The sequence below is a fragment of the Marmota marmota genome, unplaced genomic scaffold (genome assembly GCF_001458135.2).
Source record: "Marmota marmota marmota unplaced genomic scaffold, marMar, whole genome shotgun sequence".
NCBI classification, from domain to species: Eukaryota; Metazoa; Chordata; class Mammalia; order Rodentia; family Sciuridae; genus Marmota; species Marmota marmota.
The window spans coordinates 8,241,877-8,266,902 of NW_025999942.1; the positions used below are offsets into that span (position 1 = coordinate 8,241,877).

Sequence of the window (25,026 nt, forward strand, 5' to 3'; positions counted from 1 at the left end):
ATAATTTAAGAATTTGGTGAGTTCTTCTCTTTTAAAATGTTTTTAAGCAACAAATGAAATGTACTTTTCACCAACATATTACCATTCTGAATACCTTCTTTGTACAGGGGCTCTTAAAAGTTGCCATAGATAATGCCAGAGCTCAAGAAAAACAGGTTCAACTGGAAAAAACAGAGCTGAAGATGGATTTTTTAAGAGAAAGAGAACTAAGGGAAACACTTGAGAAGCAGCTGGCTATGGAACAAAAGAACAGAGGTATTGCAGAATTTCTAACTAAGTTTAATACTTTAAGCGAAATAGTCAACACAAAAATGTAATAGTATGTTTGGTGGTTTGCTTTGAGAGTGTACATATTTGTTGATTTACCTGCAACTAAAGTTTAGAGCAGAATTCAAATCGTGGGCTCACTGCGTTTCTTAATTTCCAAAGTACATATTTTCTCTTCTGTTCCTATCTCAAGGGATTGAAATGTGTCCATTGTATCATTAATTATATAATTGTTGTTGCTTATAGTTTAATTAATTCATATTTTTTTGGACAGTACTAGAGATTGTACCTCTGAGATACATCCCCTACCCTTTTTATTTTTTTAAATTTTGAGATGGGGTCTCACTAAGTTGCTGAGGGTCTTGCTAATTTACCAAGGCTGTTCTTGAACTTTTGATCCTCCTTCCTCAGCCTTCTGAGCCTCTGGGATTACAGATATGCATCACTGTTCCCAACATGAATTAATATTCTTAAAATAAGAAATAAGCCCTGATAAGCTGACAGCCATGAAAAAAGTTTTGTGTTCTTTCTCAGCTTCTCTTTGAAAACTTAAGAGTTAAAGTCATAATGCTAATATAGAAAATACTGATTATTCAGGCAAAGCAGGTTTAGTAAGATATTTATCAACTGAAATTGAAGACTGATGAATATCTGAACAAATGAGTAAAGTTGAATGTTTGTATAATTTTCTTTCTGAATACCTCATTTTCATTCTACAAGGTCAAGTACACAGAATAGAAACTAATATGAATTCTTATTGGGTAAAAATAATGATATTATTGATCTGTGAATTGTTTCTTTTAACACATTTTACAGTGCTTGTACAGATAATTTTGAAGGTCATTCACATTTGTATATTTATATATGAATTTGAAGAGTATTTACAACCAACTCCCCCTTTGTTTCAACCACTTGATTCTCCTAAGTATTATAGAAAGTGGAAGAATTTCTTTTCTCCCATTTAATAAGTATTCAGTGTAAACACTCCCCATATTCTCCTTTTATATATTTGACATGGTCATTTAAATACCATTTTTTTTCAGTTCTCTTTTTAAAACTAGAAGGACTTACAAGGCTGTTTCATTAGTTATTAGTCAACAGCTAGTGGGTTCCTGGGATAAGGTTTATTTGAAAAGCTTTCACCTAGGTGAATCGTACCATTCTAAATAATATGGCTTCACTAGATTAAAGGACTAAAATAATCAAAGATAAACACTGATAATGGATGTGTTCTAAGTGAATAAGGAAGTCCAGGCAGAGAGTTCAGTCTGTGGGGCCATCTTCCATGAGATCACCATGTCTTGTTTTTGTCACACCTGGAGAAGTCTTTCATATAGTACAAAAAACAGACTCTTGGATTCCTTAAACAACCCTTTGAGTATTTGAGAGACCTTCCTACTTTTATTGGTTCCAACTGGTTAGGAAGTTTTACATTCTGTTTTATTTCTTTAACCACTAGAGGGCAAAACATTCACAGATCATCCTATGAACATCCTATTTAATTAATTATGAACAATAAGTTGAAGGTAATAACTTATCTATCAATACTTATCTATTATAAATGTGTCTGTTGAAGCAGTGTATTACCCTGAAGACAGAACATAGCATCCTATTTGGTTCAATCAAATAGGAGGAAACAAGGAATGGTTGATGGCAACATACTGGGTATAGAGCTTTCAATAAAATGGGGATGTATAAGTATTTCAAAAATTAGTGTTTCTTTTCAAAGATATTTATAAATAATCACCTTTTGAAAGGAAAATAGTAGGCAAGTAATTTTGTTAAAATAAGCATATGGTTTTCACATTATTAAGTAAAAGAAATCAGCATTTACTCAATTTAGTCCATGTACATTTTGATTAAAAGTTTTTAAAATTATGATACAGAAATAATAAACTCAACTTGTTAATGGGATACCATCTTAGCAACACTACTAATGATTAATCAAGAAATGCAGAAATTAGAAATTGAAACTAAAGTATTCACTTGAATCATTGTTACTTCATATTCCATTTTGACCAAATATTGTGCTAAATAAAAATAATGGTGTTTTCTAATCAGTAGTAAGAAGTCAAATAGTAAACTTGGTATGATTAATTTTCATGAAAAATAAAAGAATTTTCTCATAGTGGAACACTGACATCCACAATGTTTATCGATGTTTGTCAAAAAAGATGAGTTCAAAGAACACATGCTGAGTGGTTACCATATGTGTGTGTGTGTGCAAGCATGTGTGTATGTATAGAAAAAGTTAAAATAATTACTATACCAAGAGTACAGTTACCATACATTTTGTGAAGTACATTTGTTATTATTTATTAACATATGCATATTTAAATTGTACAGTAGGAGAAAAATGTATCAGAATCAACTTTTTATATCATAATCTAATTTTATATAAAAGCATATTTTTGTCATCAATGGCACACTATTAGCAGTGCGGTTTTATACTTCACCAGATTCCTACAGAATGGAAGTATAATTTTTAAAAATATTTTGTAGTGCTATAAATTAGCTATGAAGAAATAATTCTCTGAGCAAATGGCTTTGTCAAAAAATACTGTTCATGTATGTTAACAATTAAGAGTATTTTGCTCTGCATATACAAAAAATGTTGATGATGTTTTCTAAAATTTCAAGAAAGAATTATTAAAAACCTAGTTGGTGTGATATTATTTTATAAAATATTTATAAAGGAAATGCTTCATTTTTTTACTCAAAATTGATGCATTATAAGGAGATAGAAGACCTATTCATAATGGTTTGGCCTATTTAAACTACTCTTCACTGTTCTTGATACAAGGGCAAAGAACAAGCCACAGAATTCATTTACACAAGTTTCTTTTGTCTGTGAGTACAAATGTTTCCTAAAAGTGGTTTCCTATTAGGTTTATCTTACATGTTACAATTAGAAGCATTTCTGTAATGCAATAGTTGGAAGCTAAAATAAAAATTGGCTTCCTTGGACCTTTTATTTGGAATTATTTTAGATAAAGGTGAATTTTTAAAAGTTTCTCATTATAGGTAGAATCAGTACAGCAGGAAACAAAAATGAATGAAAATTAGCAACATCATACAATTACATTTAAAATATTAAAGTATACACACTGTTTTCTAGCCATTGTTCAAAAGAGACTAAAGAAGGAGAAGAAGGCAAAGAGAAAATTGCAGGAAGCACTTGAATTTGAGACAAAACGGCGTGAGCAAGCAGAGCAGACACTAAAACAGGCAGCTTCAACAGACAGTCTCAGGGTCTTAAATGGTAAGAAGGTGCACATTTATGCATGACCAACTTTTATTTTTAATACTCAAAGGGAAATTTAGACACATGTTTGTGGTTTTGTATATTTCAATGTCTTGTGACTCATTCATCTGTGCTTGATGGGAAGAATGTGTTGGAGAAATTCTTTACTTCATATTTGCTTCAATCTTTTTCTGTTACTTAACCCCAGAATCTGGGACCTGGCATTGCATTTTTGCTTGACCAAATCTTTTCCAACTGAAACATGACATAATATGAATGGAAGAACTTCCACCCTCATTCTATCTTATGAACAATATTATATTTTATTTTTATTCAAATCTCCTGAAAATTCTTAGGGTTATAGTTTTTGTTCAACCTTTAAAAGGTGACAAAGATTTATGTGATTTTAATTCAGTGCTAAAGTAACAGGTTGCTCTTTTTTTTAAAAGGACAATAGGAACCAAATGAAATATATGTCACTCTTACCTTTCTGTGCTTTTAGACTCTCTGACCCCAGAGATAGAAGCTGACCGCAGTGGGGGCAGAACAGATGCTGAAAGGACAATACAAGGTAGGAATTTGCAGAAGGCTATAAATCTAGATCTTGCTATATGAGTTTTTCCTCAGCTTTAGCCTGCTATTCAGGCATGTAGCCTACCATCTGGGCCACATCAAAACAAGTTCAAACAAGGTCAAGTTCATCTTGCTTGTTTATATGAGTGAATTCATTTTGTGCTGATAGATTTTCTTTAAATTAACAGGTCATTTCTGTTTATACAATGCAATTAAAAAGGAATAATTAATTTTAAACAATGTATGATTTAATCTTGGACACAGTAAATGTGTTTTATTGAATGTTTAAAGCCCGATCTAATGCAGGAGTGTTTATAAGTTCTATACAACATAAATAAAATAATAGATTAAGCAAATAGGTAGTTCTTAAAATTCCAAAGTGTCTAACTACTCATTTTTTGTGACAGCTAGAATAAGGTTTATGCAGAATGAACTAGTTGAATGTTAACAATAAATAAGATTGTTTAGTTCCTATGTGATTTGCCAATGTTCTATATGCCGTTATATACATTTTAATAACACAAGTCTGCTGAACAAAATCATATATAGAATACTAAAGGGAGTTGTAGTAAACACTCAGAGGAGCTAAACATGAATACTGCCAAGACCACACTATTAGGAAAGAGCAGGATCAGAAGGTAGCACCTATAGCTAGTCAAACATCTATTCTAGAAAACAAACTCAGTCCAACAACATGAATACTAAAAAGAAAAAGAGCATTTTTTCCTATGTCAAATGAAGATGATTCTTCAAAGGGAACCCTAAAATGATTAAGTGGTATAATCCTCTACATTGCTTTTACTTTGTATTTTCAACTCAATCATATTTAAGATATTGTACATTAATTTTGTTACTAAATCAGCTACAAAAATGTGATTCTTGGCATAGTGTAAACAAAATATACTTTTACACACTATCATATGTTCAATAAGTAACAATCAGAAACTTGAGGAAACATTCTTTAGGAAATAATGTTGTATTCTTTTGCCTATATTTATTTTATTCCTGGCCATAACAATTAGTCTTTAAATACCAAGGCTTGAACCATATGCTATTTTGATATATTTCCTTGGACAGAGATTAACGTAATTGTAGATATTTAAAAAATCTCAATTTTTAGAGTATTATAGATTTCAGAACAATTATGTATGTGTGTATATCAATAAAGACATAAGAATTCTGTTTCATCCTATAAAATGTACACACATATAAGAACAAATTTTGATGGTTAACAAAAATCCATTACTCGTTTTCAGGGATGATAGCTCAATAAGACCAATTTCTATAGGTAGGGACCAATTTAAGCACTAATTCTGATAATGTTGAAATGATGTAAGGAATCTTCATCATCAGGTAGGGGTGAGACAAATTGTGTGATAAACACAGAATCCTTAAGGTTGTTCTAATTCAATCTAGGCAAAATTATATACAATATATTCTTATACATAAATGAGAAATTTATTATTAGTATTAAGTGATTAAGCAATGAATAAACATTTTTAAAAATAGCTCACATAATATGTATGCCATAAGTTCATTGTCAGTAAGCTTTTTGTAATTAATAAAGCTGAAGTTATTTCTAATTTGTAAAATTCACATCTATTCAAGTACACATCTTAATGTGCACAAAGTCTTGCTGTACGAGGTCAAAATATTGACAGTATTCACTCTTTATTGTGATTTGTTTATTCTGTTAAAAAATAGTAATCACAAGTTGCCTTTCCTTTGCTATCCAGAAAGCTATCAGTTGAGTAACACAGTAAACCTACTCACATAACCTCATGATTAGAAAAACAAAACATATGTACAATTATGCATAGTAATTTACAGCCAAATATGAATTACTATAAATTATTATTCTTGTTTCTAATTGTAACATAAAAGCATTTATTTATACAGCCTACCAATGTTCATATAGCTCAAAATGAAGTTTTTAATAAAACACTTAACTCAAAATTTATGACTTTTGTTCTTTAATGCATTTTCCCCCATATGTGAAAAACAAACAAAAAAAAACTGCAGATGAATCTAGCTGTGACTTAAAAAGGTATTTCATTAGCAGTTGGATGCTTCTAGAACTTTAAAAACAGCAGAATAAAGAAATCTTTTGTCACTTTTACTTCATTATATAAGCTCATTTTGCCCTTTGAATGTTTTCTAAACTAAGACTAAATAATAATACATTTGGAAGCTAACAAACTGAATAAAATTAACTGTGGAGAGAAGAAATTTTTTAAAAAAAGAGTGATTTAGTTAAATTCTGTCCTAAGCAGGAGAATGGAAGAGGCAAATAAGCAAGAACTAAAACTCATTTTTAATTTGTGAAATGGTCTATGTCATGCATTTTGGGAGGCACAAGCACCTGCTGTTTCACAATTCAAGGACAAAGACTCCACCTCTTGCTTCCTTGGTTTTCAGTCTCCCACTATCCCCAAACCCAGGTGTTAACAACATTCTTTGTATTCTTTCTTACTCCCAACCCAACCATAAATGAAATTATTCTCAATTCCAAAATAAACTCAACTGAGAAAGAAAAAAGAAACAAACTATAATTTTTATGCTTGTCAGTTATTTTTAACATATTAGCAATCAATAGATGCCACACTTGGCCCAAGAACTAGTCCCCTAGATGTTGGGCACCCAAATACTGCTCAAGTGCTAAGTCATTACCCCCAATAAGTACCTCAGGTAGAGTAAATATTGCCTCATGGACACTTTATATTGCATTTCCATAAAACTAAAGAAATGGGAAGGAGGAAATCAAACTGGTTTAGAAAATATTCCTGAGGGGAAAAACACTAAATAATTTTAATTTTCTTGGTAAGTAATGTAAATCAACTCATGGTACATAGAGATAAATTCTTTATTTTTTTCTAATAACTGACTTAAAATTCATTAGTTTGGTGGAGATTTTACAAATATAGAATAAACATTCAAAATTAAAAAAAATATTTTCAGAGTCTGAAATCAGGTCCAATCCCTAATATATTAAGGAAGAACTGAACCTGATGTTTGTCTCCCTCCCTCTCTCACCCTTTACACACTATCGTACCTCTTCTACACAGATTCCTAATTCCTATCATACTGGAATTTTTGTTGATGTTGTTTTTCTGAAAACCTTATTTCTTTCCTCACCCACCAAGGACATTCCCTCCTCTTCTTTGCATTTACTTGCCCATCCGTGAAGGCTGAGCTTAAAATTACTCTATGGAGGAACATTTTTTCAGATTCCTCCCCCTGCTCCTGGGGTACCTACCTGTCCTTTAGAACCAGTTCTGCCTATTAGAGGTTCTTATCACACTTTTCATTTCTCCACTGGAAAATGCTTTGTATTTGTAATTCTTTCTGAAGCATTTTCTTCTATCAGAGATAGCTGGGGCTGAGTGTAAGCCATTATGTTTTGTTTATGACTGGTACACGTCTGGCAACATGCAAGGGTCACAGTGACACTTAATACATATTTCCTGAAGGAATGAATTAGATACTGGGAAATTAAGACCTATATTAGATCCTGTGGATATGAAGATTCTTATTGTTTAACATTTCTCAGATATTAGTTGGAAAGACTGATGGGAGAAAATAAAGGATGGATTCTGACTAGGAATTTCAGAAATATAAATTCTGGAAGAATTAATATTCATATTTGATAGCTCAATTAACAGTGCATATTCTTCTTTGTATATAATTCATATATATATATATATATATATATATATATATATATATATTAGTTGTCAGTGCACCTTTATTTTACTTACTTGTGGTGCTGAGGATCGAACCCAGTGCTTCACACATGCTAGACAAGTGCTCTATCACTGAGCTACAACCCCAGCCCTTTTGTGTTACAATTCTAATGCATTTTATTGTTTGCACATTTGACAAAATATTCAGATTCTACTCATTTACATCCACATTTCTATTTTAAATCCATATTTCATTTAACATCCCATGACACATTTACTAAGTAACATAATTTTCTTTTGTTTAATATACATTAATAATAACCTCATGCATATTTTCTGAGTATAATTGCAAAAGTTTAAATCTTAACAATTTTCTGCCATGTACAGATTCTTCCATAACATAGGAGAATCATGAATACTGCTGTTCCATCTATATCTTTTATATAAAATTTCTGAAAAGTCTAAAAGTTTGTTTTCAAAATAGTAGCTTTTTGCTTATTAAGTACAAACCTAGTCTTTTAAATCCAAAAATAACAAAAATCAATGGAAATGGGAACCATAGTTCCCCTGACATCTTAGGCTATCTGCAAATTATGCTTGCAAAATTTTGACTTCACTTGAAAGTATCTCTCTTTCATTTACATCCAATGACCATAATCAAAACTATTTGGCTTTTTATTCTTTTTGACTGATCTCAGATCATAGAAAACCAAATATTTTTCCAATAAAAAGGCATGAAAGACTTGTCTACACATTAACAAATTTTTTTTCCAATTTAATATCTTCTTTCTGCTTCCTATATATTTGAGGATATGTGCTCAATTTCAAAATTATTCATTTATTCAACAAATATTTATTCAACATTGATGATATTCCAAGAACACTTTTATTATGTTACTGAATTAGTATTGGAAAAAGGACTTTAAGATATATTGAATCTCTTTATTGTGCAAAAGAGGAAATTGAGGCTTAGTGAGGGTGGATGACTAATTCTTGACCACACCAAGAATTCATCAGAGTTTAAACTCTTGCTTTCCACACCACCCATTTTCTTCCTGAGTGCTTTCAGATTAGGATTATTAAATGATGTCCTCCTTTGTCCTTAAAATTTATTATTAATATTATTATTATTATTTGATTCATAACTTATAGCTCCCAAACATACTGCATATCATTGTTAAAAAGAAAATTCATATATCTGATTAAGCTTTTTATTGAATCAAATGTTCTAGCACTCAGTGAATTTCCTATTAATACATTTTCCTTCATTTAGACTTTAGGATACTACATATTAGGTGGAAATATTTACTTACTTAAATAGTGAGGTGGATCAGGAATTGATATATATTAAGTCTTTCCTCCTTTTCTGTTTAATATTCTAAGTTAAAGGCATGGTTATCTAAATCTTAGAGTAGCTAATTTATTTTCTCACTGTCATCCTTCTAGTTAGTTGGATTTTGCACTGAAATCCAGATTTATGACCCCAAAGACTTTGTTCTTTCCACCATGTTTTGCTTCCTGGACTTACATGTCTTTTATAGGATAATCACTTGCAGCCATATCAGCCATTTTGGATAGTTAGCACATTGCCTGTTAATGACTTAAAAAGTCCACATGATCTACTTCTAGGGAATGATTTGCAGCTGGAAAAATGTTTCTTGCTTTTTATCTTTTTATGAGCCATTATGCTCATACTATGTTTATAGACCCTTCAGACACACTGGGAAAACTCATTCTAGGCAAAGAAAATAAAAGAGTAATGAAAAAATTAAGAAATTAATCATATTTTATAAAAGATTCACATTCATCCCTACAACATAATATATAATGAACTTATGATAAACTTAAAACTCAATAACAAATCTAATTTCTATATAGTTTATGACACTTGCGAGAGTCTCTTGGTTTTCTTTGAAGTATATGTTTGATTATAAGTTGTGTTTTAGTCAGTTATTTGCTGCTGTGACTAAATAACCTGACAAACACAACTGTAGAGGAAGAAAAGTTTATTTGAGGGCTCAGGGTTTCAGAAGTCTTAGTCCATAGAAAGCCAGCTCCATTCCTCCAGGCTTGAGGTGAGGCAGAACACCATGGTGGAAGAGTATGGCAGAGGGAAGCAGTTCACGTGGTGATCAGAAGCATAGAGACAGAGAGGTCTCCACTTGCCAGATACAAAAATATACCCCATAGCCATGCCCCTAATGTACCACTTCCTCCAGCCATACCCCACCTGCCTCCAGTTACCACTCAGTAAAATCCATCAGAGAGTAATTTCCTGATTAGTCTAAGGCTGTAATACAAATCATTTCTCCGCTGAACCTTGCATTGTCTCACATGTGAACTTTTGGAGGACACCACATCTAAACCATAACAAGTTGCTAAATGACATTCCAAGTCTCGTACTTTGGCAATGTTGAATTGAATGCTACTTAAACTTATCACTTTTAAGATCTTTATGAAAGTATCTTTCTAATTTGATTGTCATTTAATCATTTTATGTATATTTCTATTTCTAATACTTGAAAACTGACTTCATGTGGGAATGAAGATTCTTTAGGCACCTCTACAGAATCTAGCAGTTCTGGGCAATAATATATACACAATTAAATTTTAGCTATCAATATTAAATTTTATTATTATGAATTAATATATTTATTATAGTACCTGGCAACTGATAAACACTGAAGCTATTATTACTATAACATATAATTTTTATTTCCTTTTTTGGAGAATTGGTCTTCATTTATTATACAGTGTTGAATTGCATCCATAGGTAAGTGTTTGTGGAGATCTTACAAGAATATTTTTTGGTTACCTAATTAAATTTTCCATATTTAAATATTTCTTTATTTAGATTAAAAAGGGAAACAGGGAAGACTTTCTTAAGAAAAAAAACAAATAATAACATAGGGTTTAAAACTGGACTCTGGACTGATAGTATATCATATTGACTTTTGTTTTTTTCACTTAGAAATAAATGATCATCCCAGGGATTACTTAAAACTATTTTTCTTGATCTTAATATATAAATATTAGAATGATATTACTGTGAACAAAACAAAACAATAATAAATTTTCTCCTAGTACCTTGGCACTGGTTTCTGATGTTTGGCAGCACTTCAATGCAACTAATCAACTTAAGACAGCATTGATTAAGTTGAACAAAAGGTGCTATTGATTGTTGGTGGTAACCAATAAACAGGCTATTGTTTCATAGTTATCACAGGTCATTGTTAACTACTCATTTAACTGAAATCAGACTTTCTGTTAAATAAAAAGTTTCAGAAGATCCTCATGAATTTTGATATTTATACAATTTTGGAATAATGTTTTCTCATGATTTCAGTATAATTTTTTTTCTTTTAAAATATATAAAAAAGCAAATCTTCCTTTTGGATATAAGTGATATAAGTGGATTTACTTAAACTACAAATATTGAAGACACCTTCTAGGTTTTTGTTTGAAATGGTTTCTTTATAATTTAAACCAATTATGAAATTAGACATAATGAACATTAAATATGAGGCTGCTGAAACAGTAAAACAATAATTATTACTACATAGCATTATTTCAATGTATTGTTTACATAGAGCTAATTTTCCAAATTCCTACTTCATTTTTAATAGCAAAGCAAGATTGTGGTCATTATGTCTGTGTTGAGGGCAGGACATTTCGTGAGGTTTTGTGATGTTATTTCAATTCTTACTACATTGTCCAAATGTAAAGCAGAGTAATGAAGGCAAAATGAATGCATTTATTTGATATCATTTTCCTAATATAAATAATGTAATAGAGGATTGGCAGTGTGAAAGTTCAGAATTACTTTTATCTGGGGATATCAGGGATACTGGATTGGAATCAAACATTTAGAGGAAAATGAACATTATACAACTAAACTGCTGAATCAGATCATTATTAATACAAAATATAACAATGTTTTATTAGCATGCCAAAATTAAAAAATTGAATTAAACTGGCTTGTTCATGAACAACTTGTATACTGTCTGAAGACCTATAATCAAAGAAGAGTGATAAATAGAAATTCAGAACAATATTAACTAAAGATCAATGTGTAAGGATGTTTAAACAAATATATCAGTGAAATCCAAAACAGATCCTAATTTAGAAAGTATAACATAAATCTGTGCAGACAGTGAAATATGCAAAAGAAACTTGAGGAATTTAGAAATCCAGAGGATTTCCTTTGTAAGAAATAAAATGTAGTTTTCAGATTTGGTTTTAAAAAATATTAAAAAGCTCAATATATATGAGTGAAAATATATGTTCATTTAAATGTTTTTTTCTAATTCCTTTGTAACAATTACTAGCTGCAAGGCTGAGGGAAGTGTCAGAGGGCAAGTAGAAAAATAAACCTGTCATTTTAATTTTATATATTTTTATTAATGATAATTTTTATTATAATGAATACCAAACAACTTAGAAAGTTATTTTTTGTTTGGGTCAATATTTTAGTTTCTTAATTTTCAGGCAGCATATTATCTTTAGACTTAAGGAAAACTTAATTACAATAGGTTTTTCCTTGTAGTTTTTCACCTTTATTATCAAGGGGAAAACTGATGAGCATTTATTCAATTAACTTACTCAATGAAGATTGTAACAGTAGAATATACATGTAATATCTAGCAAGCTGAAGGTGATTATATTTAGTGATGTAGATTAGAAGTATCTCTAGTTGTTCATATTCTCAAAGACTGTTTTCACTTTTTTGTCTATTAGATAGCAAAAGCAGCTTCAGAGAAATTTTGAAAAACAGTAATTTTTTAGGTGAGGTTTTTTTTTTAAAAAAAATTATCCTAAGAAATGTTGTTTTAATTAAAGAGTCAAAAAAGTGATGTGAAAATATTTAAGTTATAGAAAAAGAACTCCCATATTTAAGTATGTGCATTAAAATACAAGATTTCTATGACAAACTTTTTTAAATGGCACAAAAATACATGGTTAGAGAAAGCATGACATCAATTTCAATAGCATATACACATCTAGACATTCAAGACATGTAACACCCTTTGCTACAAATTCTCCTTTAGAAAAAAATTAAAACATCATCATTTAGTCTATAAATATAAAAGTGCTTATGGTGCATTATTCCACCTCCCATGGTTAGGGACAGAATGCAGACATGCCACAATAATGTTTTTTTATTTCTACTGTTCGAACCATATTAATGAGAACATCATTTTGGAGAACTAATTATTTCTATTTGTCTTGTGTCACACTTTCTAATTCCCCTATATTAGCACAGCCAAAGCAAATTAATTGCTTTTCCAGCAGTTGAACCTTGTCCAAGAATGAGCTCACATTCCCTTCCAGTTTCCCTGTTTGTGGGAGTGCATTGTGTCAAAAATTTTTCTTGATACTAAACATAGTCTTGAGAATACCTTTACAGATTTCTGTGTGCTCACTTGATGAAATTTATAAGTTTAAGTGACCCGCCAGGAAAGATAAAGTTCTTAGCTGCAAGATTATACATCAAAACAGTTAAAGTGAAATTAAAATTAAATGAATGAATCTCACTGAAGCAAAAAAAGCAGTAATTAATGGTTCCCTTAATTGTCTTCATAAAATATTTGCATGGGTCTAATTTGCATAATTTGCATGTATTAATTAATCTTTCAAAGGAATTTTGTGCTGAGAGAAGCCAAAAAATCTCTTTGTTTTATTTAAGATCTAATGAAATATTTATCTTCTTTAATGAACTTCTCATCTTCATTAAAATAAAAATTGCACAAGTTTGTATGTTTTAAATGCTTTTATAATTGAAGTATTCAAAAAATCTCTTTAGACTTACAACAACTGAAAAACAAACACATTATTTAGCATTCAGTATCATTTTAGCAACAGAAACACTAAAAAAAAGAGAAAGCTCAAAATTTCACTTTTTCAAAGGTAGAAAAGCATTTGATGGATGAATATAGTTATTTAATTTTTTTAAAAAAAGGCAATTTTTAAAGTCCTGATACTCCTTCCAGTGGCATGGATGAGAAAAATTAGTATGTTAGTTGTTTGGAAAATGGTTCATTGGTTGAAAACATTTTAGCTGTTCAAAGAAATTAGTCCATAAAAATCATTTTGTTATTATTAACAACTACTAGATTGACTAGCAGTGTTTTCCTGGCAGAAGCTGTACAGTTCCAACTTCATCCTAAGTCTGTCCTTTGAAGAATTGCAGCAAGAGCTTCTCCTCTCACAAACTAAGAGATCACAGTGAAAACCAAGAGACGTGCCTTGGAAGGGATGAAATCTAAAATCTCAGGAAGTGCCAAATTGTATATATTCAAGGGAACAGAGGAATAATGTGAGGAGAGAGCCTGGTAGTTAAAAATCGATGAGGGAAGGGAAATGGTGATCTGTTAATGGGATTTGTTCTTTCTGACACAGCTGTGTTTTAATATATTACAAAGAACATCAACTAGCACTGATTTTCATGGCAACCTCATTTTATATTTGAAGAAACTGAGGCACACAGACATAAATTACTGAACTCTTGTCAACTGAAGACCATTGAGTCCTTTTGTCTCCATATGCCTTGCTTCCTATATGACAGCAATCTTTTTATCTCAGATAATTTATGAAGTGGCTATGAGTAACTAAATGGTAAACTAGATGATGAGGGTAGCATAAATTTATAAAGATTAAGATTCAAAATGCAAATATATACTTCTTTTCATGTAGAGATTAGGAATGTGATAAAGTCAATTAAATTGACCTTGGGTTTTCTGTAGAAAAAAACCTCATTTTTAGTACAAAGGTATTTTCATTAGGTAAAGATTATTGTACACCCCTTTAACCACACTCAACTTGCATTTTCTCAGAAAGTATCCTCTAAAGTATAACAAAGTTTAGCCTTATCTAAAGTGAAGAAAAAGAAGTCTACTAATTTATAGGAATTGTCAAATTCACTTATAAAATAAATGCCAATATGGATTTTCTTTAGCTTTAATATTATAATTTACATAAATGACTTCAAAATGATTAAAGTTAATATAACATAATTCTCAGAAAGCAGTACTGGACTGAAAGTGGCAGGATAGTGTCAACTACCATTCATTCATTTTGTGACCTTTGTAACTTACATTAACTGCTAATATCTATTCTATTTTTGATATTTTTATCAAGATGGCAGAAGTATCTACTTCTTTGCTGTGAGCATGCACACACACACACACACACACACACACACACAAGAAATGTGTCTATGGTTCATTTGTATATACACACATGGATTCTGAATCCAGAATTCCAGGGCTTAAATTCCCATGCTGCTATTTATTATTTGTATAATAGTAAGAATATAAATTAATCTTTATTTTTTTAGGTTCTTAATCTGTAAATTTCAGATAAAGATAAAAATATCTTATAGATATAAAATAATGTGGATTAAATGGATTTGTATGTATACAAAACAGAATGAAGACTGGTAGAGGCCAAGTGCTGAAATGTTTGCAATTTTTACAATTATGCACAAATTTAATGTAATAGTACTTGCAATGATATTCATTTTGGAAAAAATTAACCATATCTTGGATGATTTTTTAAAAAATTCTCCCACGTCAAAGAATATTTTTTTTCCTGTATGACTCACACTTTTTCTTTAAGGCATGATTTAAGCTGGAAAATGATAATTATATTCACCAGATTGTCCAGAGTACATAGAAAAAAATTCATGATAGGGTGTGAATTTCAATATTTATGTAATTTAAACAATGAAGCTTAAGGAGATTAATTTGCAGCCACATATTATGTAAGACTATTTATCTTCTTCAAAATTAAATAAAAAACTACTTATTTTTGACTCAAATTTAAGATTGAAGTATTAGAGCTTCTTAATTTTTTATGGTATTTTGGCAAATTTCTCTTAATATGATTTGTGTTTTCATATAGTATGGAGTATCTACAGACTCTTTTAATTCATATATAATCACACTCCTGAGATAGTAAATCTCCAAACATAGTTCCACTTAAGCTTACTAATTACACCTATAAAACGATGAATGATGGCTACAAATTATTGGATCTGACTCTCATTCTTTATTTATTTCTCCCTGGGAGAAAGAGTGCTGGATGGGAAGATTTTTAGACCATAAATTTTTCCCATACACATTCAGGTGTGCGGTGTTTAACTTTATTCTGTACTATGGTTTTACATTAACAAATGAAAGCTTATGAAATCATCATACCAGAATTAAGAACTGCTTATTTGTTTTTCATGGTAAAACCTTTTCTTGTATTAACAATTTCAGCATCTTATTTTAATGACTTGTATAGATTAATATAGTTTTAGGCCTACTTGAATCCCAGTCATTATTGTCTTCTGGCTTGCTTTAATAAATTTCTTCTGCAAAGTTTTATGAAATTTCACTATGTAGTCCTTCAGCCTAGCTAAAGAGTTGAGAATGAGGAGAATTTTCACAAATGAGAAAAGATTAAATATAAACAAAGAGGAATGGAAAGCATATTCCTCTTCTATACCAACAGATGGCACTGGGTTCCAACCAACTGTTGCCCATGTGGGATCATAAGACCAGTAGTGCTATATTCATTTTCTAAAGAAATTCAGAAAAACACATTTTGTAAAATTACAGATTTTTAAAAACAATGTGGAAGCCCAAACAAGACGAAGGTTTATTTATGTGTTCTCTAATGATATTAAGATAGATAAAAGAACTGTGAATCTCAAAAAGCTTGTAATGTAATACAACATGTCAACACACAAACCAAATTGAAAATATCTCCAAGTCACAAATAAAATGGGAGAAGCTCATAAGTCTTTATCAAATGAATGCAGTGACTTCCCCTAGGTGCTTTAAATTTAGGCATACTTTGGAGATAATATTTTGAAGACTATTTGCCCAAGTTTTCCTTTAAATTATGCAATTCAGAGTAATCCTATTGTATTAGGCATTTAAGTGGTATGAATATTACAAAGAATAAAAACATACAATATTTTGTACATTCAAATTGTTATTCTTAAGTTATTAGGATAAAGAACATTTAAAGAAATTGCAAAATACTTTGAAGAATTGATTTATCATGTACTGTAGCTAATAGGCTTGTACTTGCCTAAGAAGTCAGGATAAATCCTGAAATGTGTCCTGTTAAATGAAAATATGTGTCAAAGTCTCAATGAATATAAAGAGTGGAGTAAGTGTGATAGATAAAAAGAAAAAAAGAGTTCATGCAATAGAAGTCATGTTTGTAGTCTGTCTTTTGGAACAAATCTCATATAACCCTGTCTTTTCTGGATACAATCCATTTGAGGTTTGTCATACTTACATTTACTTTTCAAGGGTTACCAGTAGTATAGTTAATAGGTGACTACAATATACTTTTTCTCTAAATAATTACATTAAATGTATATATTTTATTGTAGTACTAAAATGAAAATTTTAAATATGGGCAAAATTTAACCACTGGCTTATTGTACCATTTTACAACTACAAATATAACAAATGAAAGCAGGTAGCTTCATTGCATTGAACTAATTTGAACTGAAACTAGGCAGAAACTTCCTCACTGGCTCTCAAAAGGACACCCTTACGAAATCTAGATTAAGCCCATTGGATTGGTTATCAACACCAACAGGTCAGTTATCCAGAGGAAGTATAAAAACACCAAAGAATATGAGCTGTCATGTTAAACAGATAGGAAATCTCATTTTGTTAATAAAACTGGGAATAGTATTTAGTTTAAATTCTACAGTCTCTCATATCTTAATTTCACGTCCTCCATAAGACTTTCAACTCTCTAATTTCAGAAATACTGATAACATTTCTGTGAAAATGTTATGAAATTAATGCCTGAGTAATTATAAATCAATATAGAAAAATTGGTTGATTTTTTAGGTTGCTTTTTTACTTAAATTTTCGTATAAATAGATTTTTTTTGTTTTGATAAGCCTATAAAATTGCTTTCCTAAATTTGTATACAAATAGTTAGATTAGTGAGTAATTGCTCATTTGGATCTTGATGCAATTCTTGGTTGCCTCATTTTGAATACTATTTTAATGTGTGATTCAATTCCTTTATGAGAAAAGTAGAACATAATCATTTATTTAAACCCAACAACTCTTGCAACTCAGTAGGCTCCTTTCACGCTATTTTTATAAAACAAAGGAAATGTGAAAATCTTTCCAATTATTTTCTTAATGTTAAAAATTTATCAACAAAGAGGTGAAATTTTATTTCACTATTCTGAAACTACAGACTTTCATATTTTAAAATTTGCAGTGCTTTAACTTAACCTATTATGGAATAAGTATGCATGCAATTTCAGCCATATTTCATGTGACCAATGATTATTCAGATTTCTGACATACTTTATTTTAGTTAGCTTTTTCACTATTGTGTGCTGTGACTAACAGACCTGATGACAACAATCTTAGAGGAGGAAAAGTTTATTTGGGGGCTCACAGTTTCAGAGATCTCAATCCATAGATAGCCAGTTCCATTTCTCAGGGCCCCGAGGTGAGATAGAGCATCACTGCAATGGAGTGTGGTGCAGGGAAGCAGTTCACTTTAGGATCAGGAACCAGACAGAGCTAGAAATTCCACTCACCAGATACAAAATATATACCACAAGGGCACAACTCCCAAGGACTCACTCCTCCAGCCACACCCTACTGGCCTTCTGTTACCAATTAATCCCACCAGGGTTTAATTCACAGATTGGGTTAACCCAATTTATAATCTATTAATTTCTCCTCTAAACTTCTTGCATTGTCTCATACATGAGCTTTTGAGGGACACCTCACATCCAAATCATAACAGACTTTAAAATAATCAATATTATTTTTCATTATTGGCAGCATTTATTGTTTCTGGATAAAATGACTTAGCAATGACACAAACATATAAATATGTAATACAGAATTTCTCTTTTTCATTCTTAATTTTAATTTTTATTGTAAATTGGCAATTTATAATTATGTACACTAGTGGTATATGAAGTGATACTGTGATTTATTAGTATGAAATAATTAAATAAAGTTACTTAACATATCCATAACCTCAAATACTTTCCATTGTTCTGTAGTGAGAACATCTGAAATTTCCTCTTGAGCAACTGTGAAATGTAAAATACCCTTTTGTTTAATATATTCACCACAGTGTGTGATAGAACTAAAAGAACCTCATACATGGCTCCTGCCTAAAATATTGAACTCTTTGACTACTCTCTCCCCTTGGCCCTCAGCCTCTGGCCTCTGTAATCATTCTACTCTCTGCTTCCTTGAGTTCGATTGTTTTACATTCAACATAATTGAGAACATGCAATGTTTGTCTTTCTGTGCCTGACTTTACTTGTCAAATATTCTCTAGTTTTTACCATGTTGTCATAAATGGTGAAATATCCTTACTTTTTAAAAGTCTGAATAGTGTTTCATTGTGTGTATACTGCATTTTATTTATTCATTTATCTTCTGATAAATACTTAGGTTGATTCCATAATTTGGCTATAGTGAATAATACTGCAATGATGATGGAGATATAGGTATCTCTTTGATAAACTGATTTCAAATCTTTTGGTTATGATTGCCTAATCATGTAGTAATTCAATGTTTAGTTTTGAAGAACCTCCATGGAGTTTTCCATAATGGCTGTACTGATTGCAATTCTCAAAAACAGTATACAAGGGTTCCCTTTTCTGCATATCCTCAATCACACTATGTCTTTTTGGTAAACGCTATTCTGACTAGTATGAGCTTATATCTCACTGTGGTTTTAGATTGTATTTTCCTAAAGACAAAAAACATTGAACAATTTTTTAAATATGCTTGTGTGACTTTTTTTTTGAGAAATATCTATTCAGGTCTCTTGCCCATTATGTTATTGGATTTGGGGTTTTTTTCTTGCTATTGAACTGTTTGGTGTCTAAATATATTTTTAGCATTAACCCCTTAATGGGTGTATGACTTGCAGTCATTTTCTACTAACCTGTAGGTTGTTTCTGCATGTTTCTGTTTCCTTTGCAGTGCAGAAGCTTTTTGGTTTGATATAATCCCACTTGTCTAGTTTTATTTCTTTTTTTTCTTTGCTCTTTGCTTCTGTTGCCAAAAGTCATTATGCATACCAATATCATGTTTTCCCCTTTTTTATTAGTTTATATTTACTGCTCTTCTGTTTAAGTCTTTAATCCATTTTGAGTTGATTTTTAAATATCATGTGACATAAGGGTCCAATTTTATTCTTTTGCATGTGGAAACACAGTTTTCCCCAACATTGTTTACTGAAGACTGCCCTTTCTCATTGCACATTATTGGGAACTATGTTTAAAATCAGTTGTTTCTACAAGTATGAATTCATTTTTGGTGTGTCTATTTTGTTCCATTTGTTGATGTGTCTTTTTTTTTTCTTCTTGCCAGTATTATGCTGTGTTCATTACCGTGTCTATGTAGTGTAGTTGGAAATAAGGTAGAATAATGTTGTTAGGTAATGTAATGTTCCAATTTTGTTTTTCTTTCTCATGATTGCCTTAGCTATTCAGTATTGTTTTTTTATTAATCCCTATGAATTTTAGAATTTAATTTTAATTCTAATTTTTAAATTTTAATTTCTTCCCTATTGTGTTTGCCTTTTTTTTTTCTCCTGGATTCCACTATTTTCATAAGGGTCAGGTATAAACACAAAGTATAAAAATACCTCAAAAATAAAGTTCCAGAAGTTCCAAAAGCATAATTTTGTTATTATAAAACTTTAGAATTGCTATTCTCATTTCACCTACATATTTTTAATCTGGTCTTCTTGAAACCCCTGTAAATACTGTATCACTATAAAATCTTCAGTGCAGGATGAAGTGGGAAAAAAAGACATAGGTGAACATGAAAACTGACTTCTAGGTAGTTTTCAGTGAACTTCACTCTAAGAATCATCTCATGAACAGTTTGAGAGAACAAAATTTTTAAAATGACTCTCTAAAAAATGAGCATCAAATTTTTCATGTATCTGTCCTCTTGAATTTTTGAAGTCCATATTTAGCAATTTAGACACTACAAAAGTGCAGTAAAAAAGTAAGTAATATCTCATGGAATGGATTTTGGCAAACTATTATAACTAATTCCTGGCAAGTCTATGTGTTATAGTTAATTTATTTTTTCAAATGCTTGCATAATTAAGTTCTAGGGCAAGAAAAAATTCAAGACTTGATATTTTTTCTAAATAATTCAAAATACAGTAGCATATTAAGAAACAAATATTTCTAATAAAAAAATATATATATATTAAATTTCTATTTAGGCAGCTATAGATATTAAGGTAATTACAAGAGCGATAGAAACTGCAAGTGAAGCTTTATTTATATAAAAGTATGTAATATTTATGCATTTGATTTTACTATGTGAAACAAAGAATTTTAATGAATCATATATCACATATATATCATATATCATATATATATATCATATATATGTCTCCACATTTAAAAAACCAATATTCTATATAAAACATTGTATGTATTCATGTTTTAAAGTCTGTCTGTAGAACTTATTCATTTCTGTGGTTATAAGAACTCACACACTACTCACAGCAAAAATCCGAAACCTAAAATTAACTTACTAGAGAAAATCCAAAATTTAGAAATCTTGATTTTTTTCCAGGAAATATAAAAGCTCTATTTTTCTCTTAATAAAATAACCAGTTTGATCCAGTGCTCCTGAAATGTAAACAAAGTGCTTTCAGAGCACAAACAAAACAATTTATTCTAGTTAGGTAATTGGTAAAGACTCACTTAAGACAAGATCTGTAAGTCTGGATCTTCTGAGAATCTGTGCTATATCAATATATTTTATATGACTTTCACAAACAGAAGAAAACTGAAAATCATGATTTCTTGTGAAAATAGCATTAAATAATATTTATTAAAATAAATCCTGGCCCCCTTGTTTTTATTAAACTGAATAATATACTAAATCATAAGTAATATACACATGGTTTAAGAGATATTCTTATTGAGTGAAAATAAAGATATGACAAATGTTATTAATTCAGAAATGAGGTCATAAGGATTCAAGTTCTGTGTGATGCAGACTTGATTGGGATGACACATTTGAAATAAAAGGGAGTAAATCAAATTGTAGACTCAGTAAATGAAAATGGAAAATGGAAATTTGATAATTTGAAATTGGTAATCTGTGAAAGAGATCCAGGCTAGAGTAGATAATGAGTTTGGTTTGCTGATATAGGATGTGATGTGCCAATGGGGCATTACACAGGATTGTAAACACCTGTGTGGAAATTGTGTTGGAATTTGAATGTGATGTCCACATAAGATAGACAATTTTGAACATCACTGTAACTGATGGAATTCCTTACATTGAAAACATAGGATCTCTTAGCATCATCTTTATATTATAAAATTATTGCCCAATCCATTCTTCCCCAATGATAAAACCACATACTAAGAGAAACAAATGTAACATTGAGAAGCAAAATATATTCAAATGGCTGAGTTAATATACTTTATAACATTTTACACTATCTTTACATATAATGAATTGGTCTAATATTTTTTTAAATGACAAAAAAATTATGTGATTTTTTTTTCTTTCATGGCAGTTAGAAAGAATGGATTGAATTTGTTCATGAAAGTGAGCATAATAAAACTTGAGACAAAAAAGTTTACAGTGTTAGTTTATATACATGAAATTAGAAGAGTGGATGATAAAAATACACTGTAGCATGTTAGATAATTCATATTTTGACGTATTTATTTTGCATCTTTGTTGATTCTGCAGATTTTTTCTATGACAAACTGTCTATTCAACTCTTGCATTAAGAGACATGTATTTTTCATGATATTGTTTCATATAGCAATATGTTGTTTATCAGTCCTTTCAAGTAATCAAACTACATTGAATAGAGTCATAAGCAAAAAAAAAAAGCAGCAATAATTTACTCTCATTGTAAGCTTTTCCCTTTGATGCATAGGTAGTCTTTGCAATCATTTGAACAGTATAATGCATTCTTATTTTGATGAAGGGAAAGTAAAAATTATTCTTCAGATTTGGTAAGTAAAGAAAAATATGTTTATGTAACAGTGTTCTGAATTATCATAACAAAGTATGGGTTATACTAAAATAATACTAGCCTTACACCCATTTTAAACTTTAGGAATATCATGATTTTTCAATACATAAGGCATTTGGAAACAGACTCATCAAGGTTCAGTTCACAATTGCAACATTTACAGATTTTTTCAACTGAATGTTGTACTAGTAAAGAATCAAACAAGAACTGGACCTGTTAAAGGTGACTGATGAAGTTGTGAACTCATCATATAGCTATTATATATTAAGGATAAGGTAGCAAAGTTGGGAAGATTTATTATCCAAGGCTTACAAGGTAATTTTCTTGTAGCTTCAAAAGTACGCTTTCTGATGACAAAAAGGAACTGAAGTCTATCTAGTTGAAATGGAGAGAGGATATCTAGAATTTTAAGATAAAAATGTATTTTGGGTTGAATGATTTAGCATCGCCTGAGTGCAACTTTAGATTACCCCTAAGAGTAGTATAGAGTCACTATGATAGGAAAATAAAAATTTTATTATGAAGTGGTTTTGACACAGCCTAGATGAGTTCCTTAAATTCATAGTGCTTCTTGAAATCTAACCTTAATTCATGATGTGATGATCTACATGGTGACATAAGTTAATTTTATTCATTTCACAATTGCTAGTGATGGGAAAATAAGGCAATACTGACAGTAACCACAGCCATAAGCTATTAATTTTAATGGAAATAGTGGCCTGTGTTACCATGACCCAGGGCAGAATTTCACAGTGGGCATGTAATATACATATATCAGCATTTATCTTCTTTCTAAATATATGCACATTTATTATAACATACTTTAAATGTTTAGTTGTAAAGTTTTGTGTTTATTTTTAAAGACTATATTAAAGAAATTTGGCAATCTCATGGAATTTAATATATGCTAAAATCAAACTGGAATTTGTGTAAGTTAAAAATCTAAAGTGCTTCTATGTTTCCTGAAATTCTTTGTTTTTAGAGACAAACACATTTGTAAAATGCAAAACTGTCCATTAGTACTGCATATTTTGAGGATAGCACATTTTATCTTTTTTTTAATCATTGCTTTCCATTTTAGAAAGCATTTAGTATCTTAACATTTGTTATTGTTTGTGGCCAGTTTGTTGATATTTTCAAGATTGATTTTCAAAGAATTAAGAGTTTCCTTAGAAAACATGAAGTATGATAAACAACAGTTTTTAAGATTGCAAGACACCATATTTATCCAAAATTGATCTCAGCCAGTAACCCCACTGTATCAAAAGTTCAGAGGAACATTGAGTACATCGTCCTTGCTTTGTGCAGTAGTATCTTTTTAGATTATTTTAATAAACATAAATAAACATAAATATACATTTTCTCTTTTCCTTTCTGGTGGTTTATTAAATTGTACCAATTCCAGCAGTAGGGAGCTTTATGATTGCCTGAGCCATTACTTCTATCACAGTGCATTGTGACCTGTTATGATCTTTGTTAGTCTGAGACAAGTTTAATCTGAGGATCAGACTACTAACAACTATTGTTTTCATTTCTGAGAAGATGAGCACATGTCAGAAAATAATATTATCAGTCTATTAAGGGACACCTATCTATCTTCAACAAAATCAAAGAACCTTAGGATAAGACAAGTAAATTTAATTCCATTTACTAAAGGAAAATATGTTTGGGTGTATGTTTGTATCAGACAAAGCAAATGTATTAAAAGTTTAAAAATATTTTGTGACTTAGAACAATGTATCCTACTATAAGCAAAAGAGAGTTTTGTTTGTTTTGGTTTTGCCTAACTTAAGAAATATTCTTCTGAGAAACATGGTATTGGTCATGTTCTTTGTCTGAAAGGCAGGCAAGCCTACAGGAGAATACAAAAGGTGGCAATTGGCTTGGCAAGTTCAGTTGCCTGTAGTGTAGATCACAGTCTTTCCTGTGTTCCAGATGAAAGCAAACTGGTATGTTTCACACCGTAACTCATTAGAACTGAAATATTTACCTGGTATTGGCCAGCACATCTTTCTTATAAAACAAGGACTATCCATGGCAAAACAAGTTACCTCATAACTTTGTAGCTTAACAGTATTCTCTACCTCAGATTCTGTATGTGAGAATATGCAGTCAACTCTAGACTCCCCTGAGACAGGCTCCATTTCTAAATTCCCTAGTGAGGCTCTTGGCATGCCTAGATCCTCAGAAGACTCAGACTGAATCAGGACTCAGATCTTT

The 25,026-nt window shown here is 30.5% G+C and overlaps 1 protein-coding gene across 2 annotated transcripts in view; it reads left to right on the forward strand.

The window, feature by feature from the left end:
• Dach1 (dachshund family transcription factor 1) overlaps positions 1 to 25,026 on the forward strand; it is a 224,981-nt gene that overhangs the window by 185,835 nt on the left and 14,120 nt on the right. For both annotated transcript variants that reach the window (XM_015498812.2, XM_048801324.1), the window contains 3 exons: positions 108 to 255; positions 3,386 to 3,529; positions 4,014 to 4,082. In XM_015498812.2, coding sequence (XP_015354298.2) covers positions 108 to 255; positions 3,386 to 3,529; positions 4,014 to 4,082 — 361 coding nt within the window. The remainder of the gene's footprint in view (positions 1 to 107; positions 256 to 3,385; positions 3,530 to 4,013; positions 4,083 to 25,026) is intronic.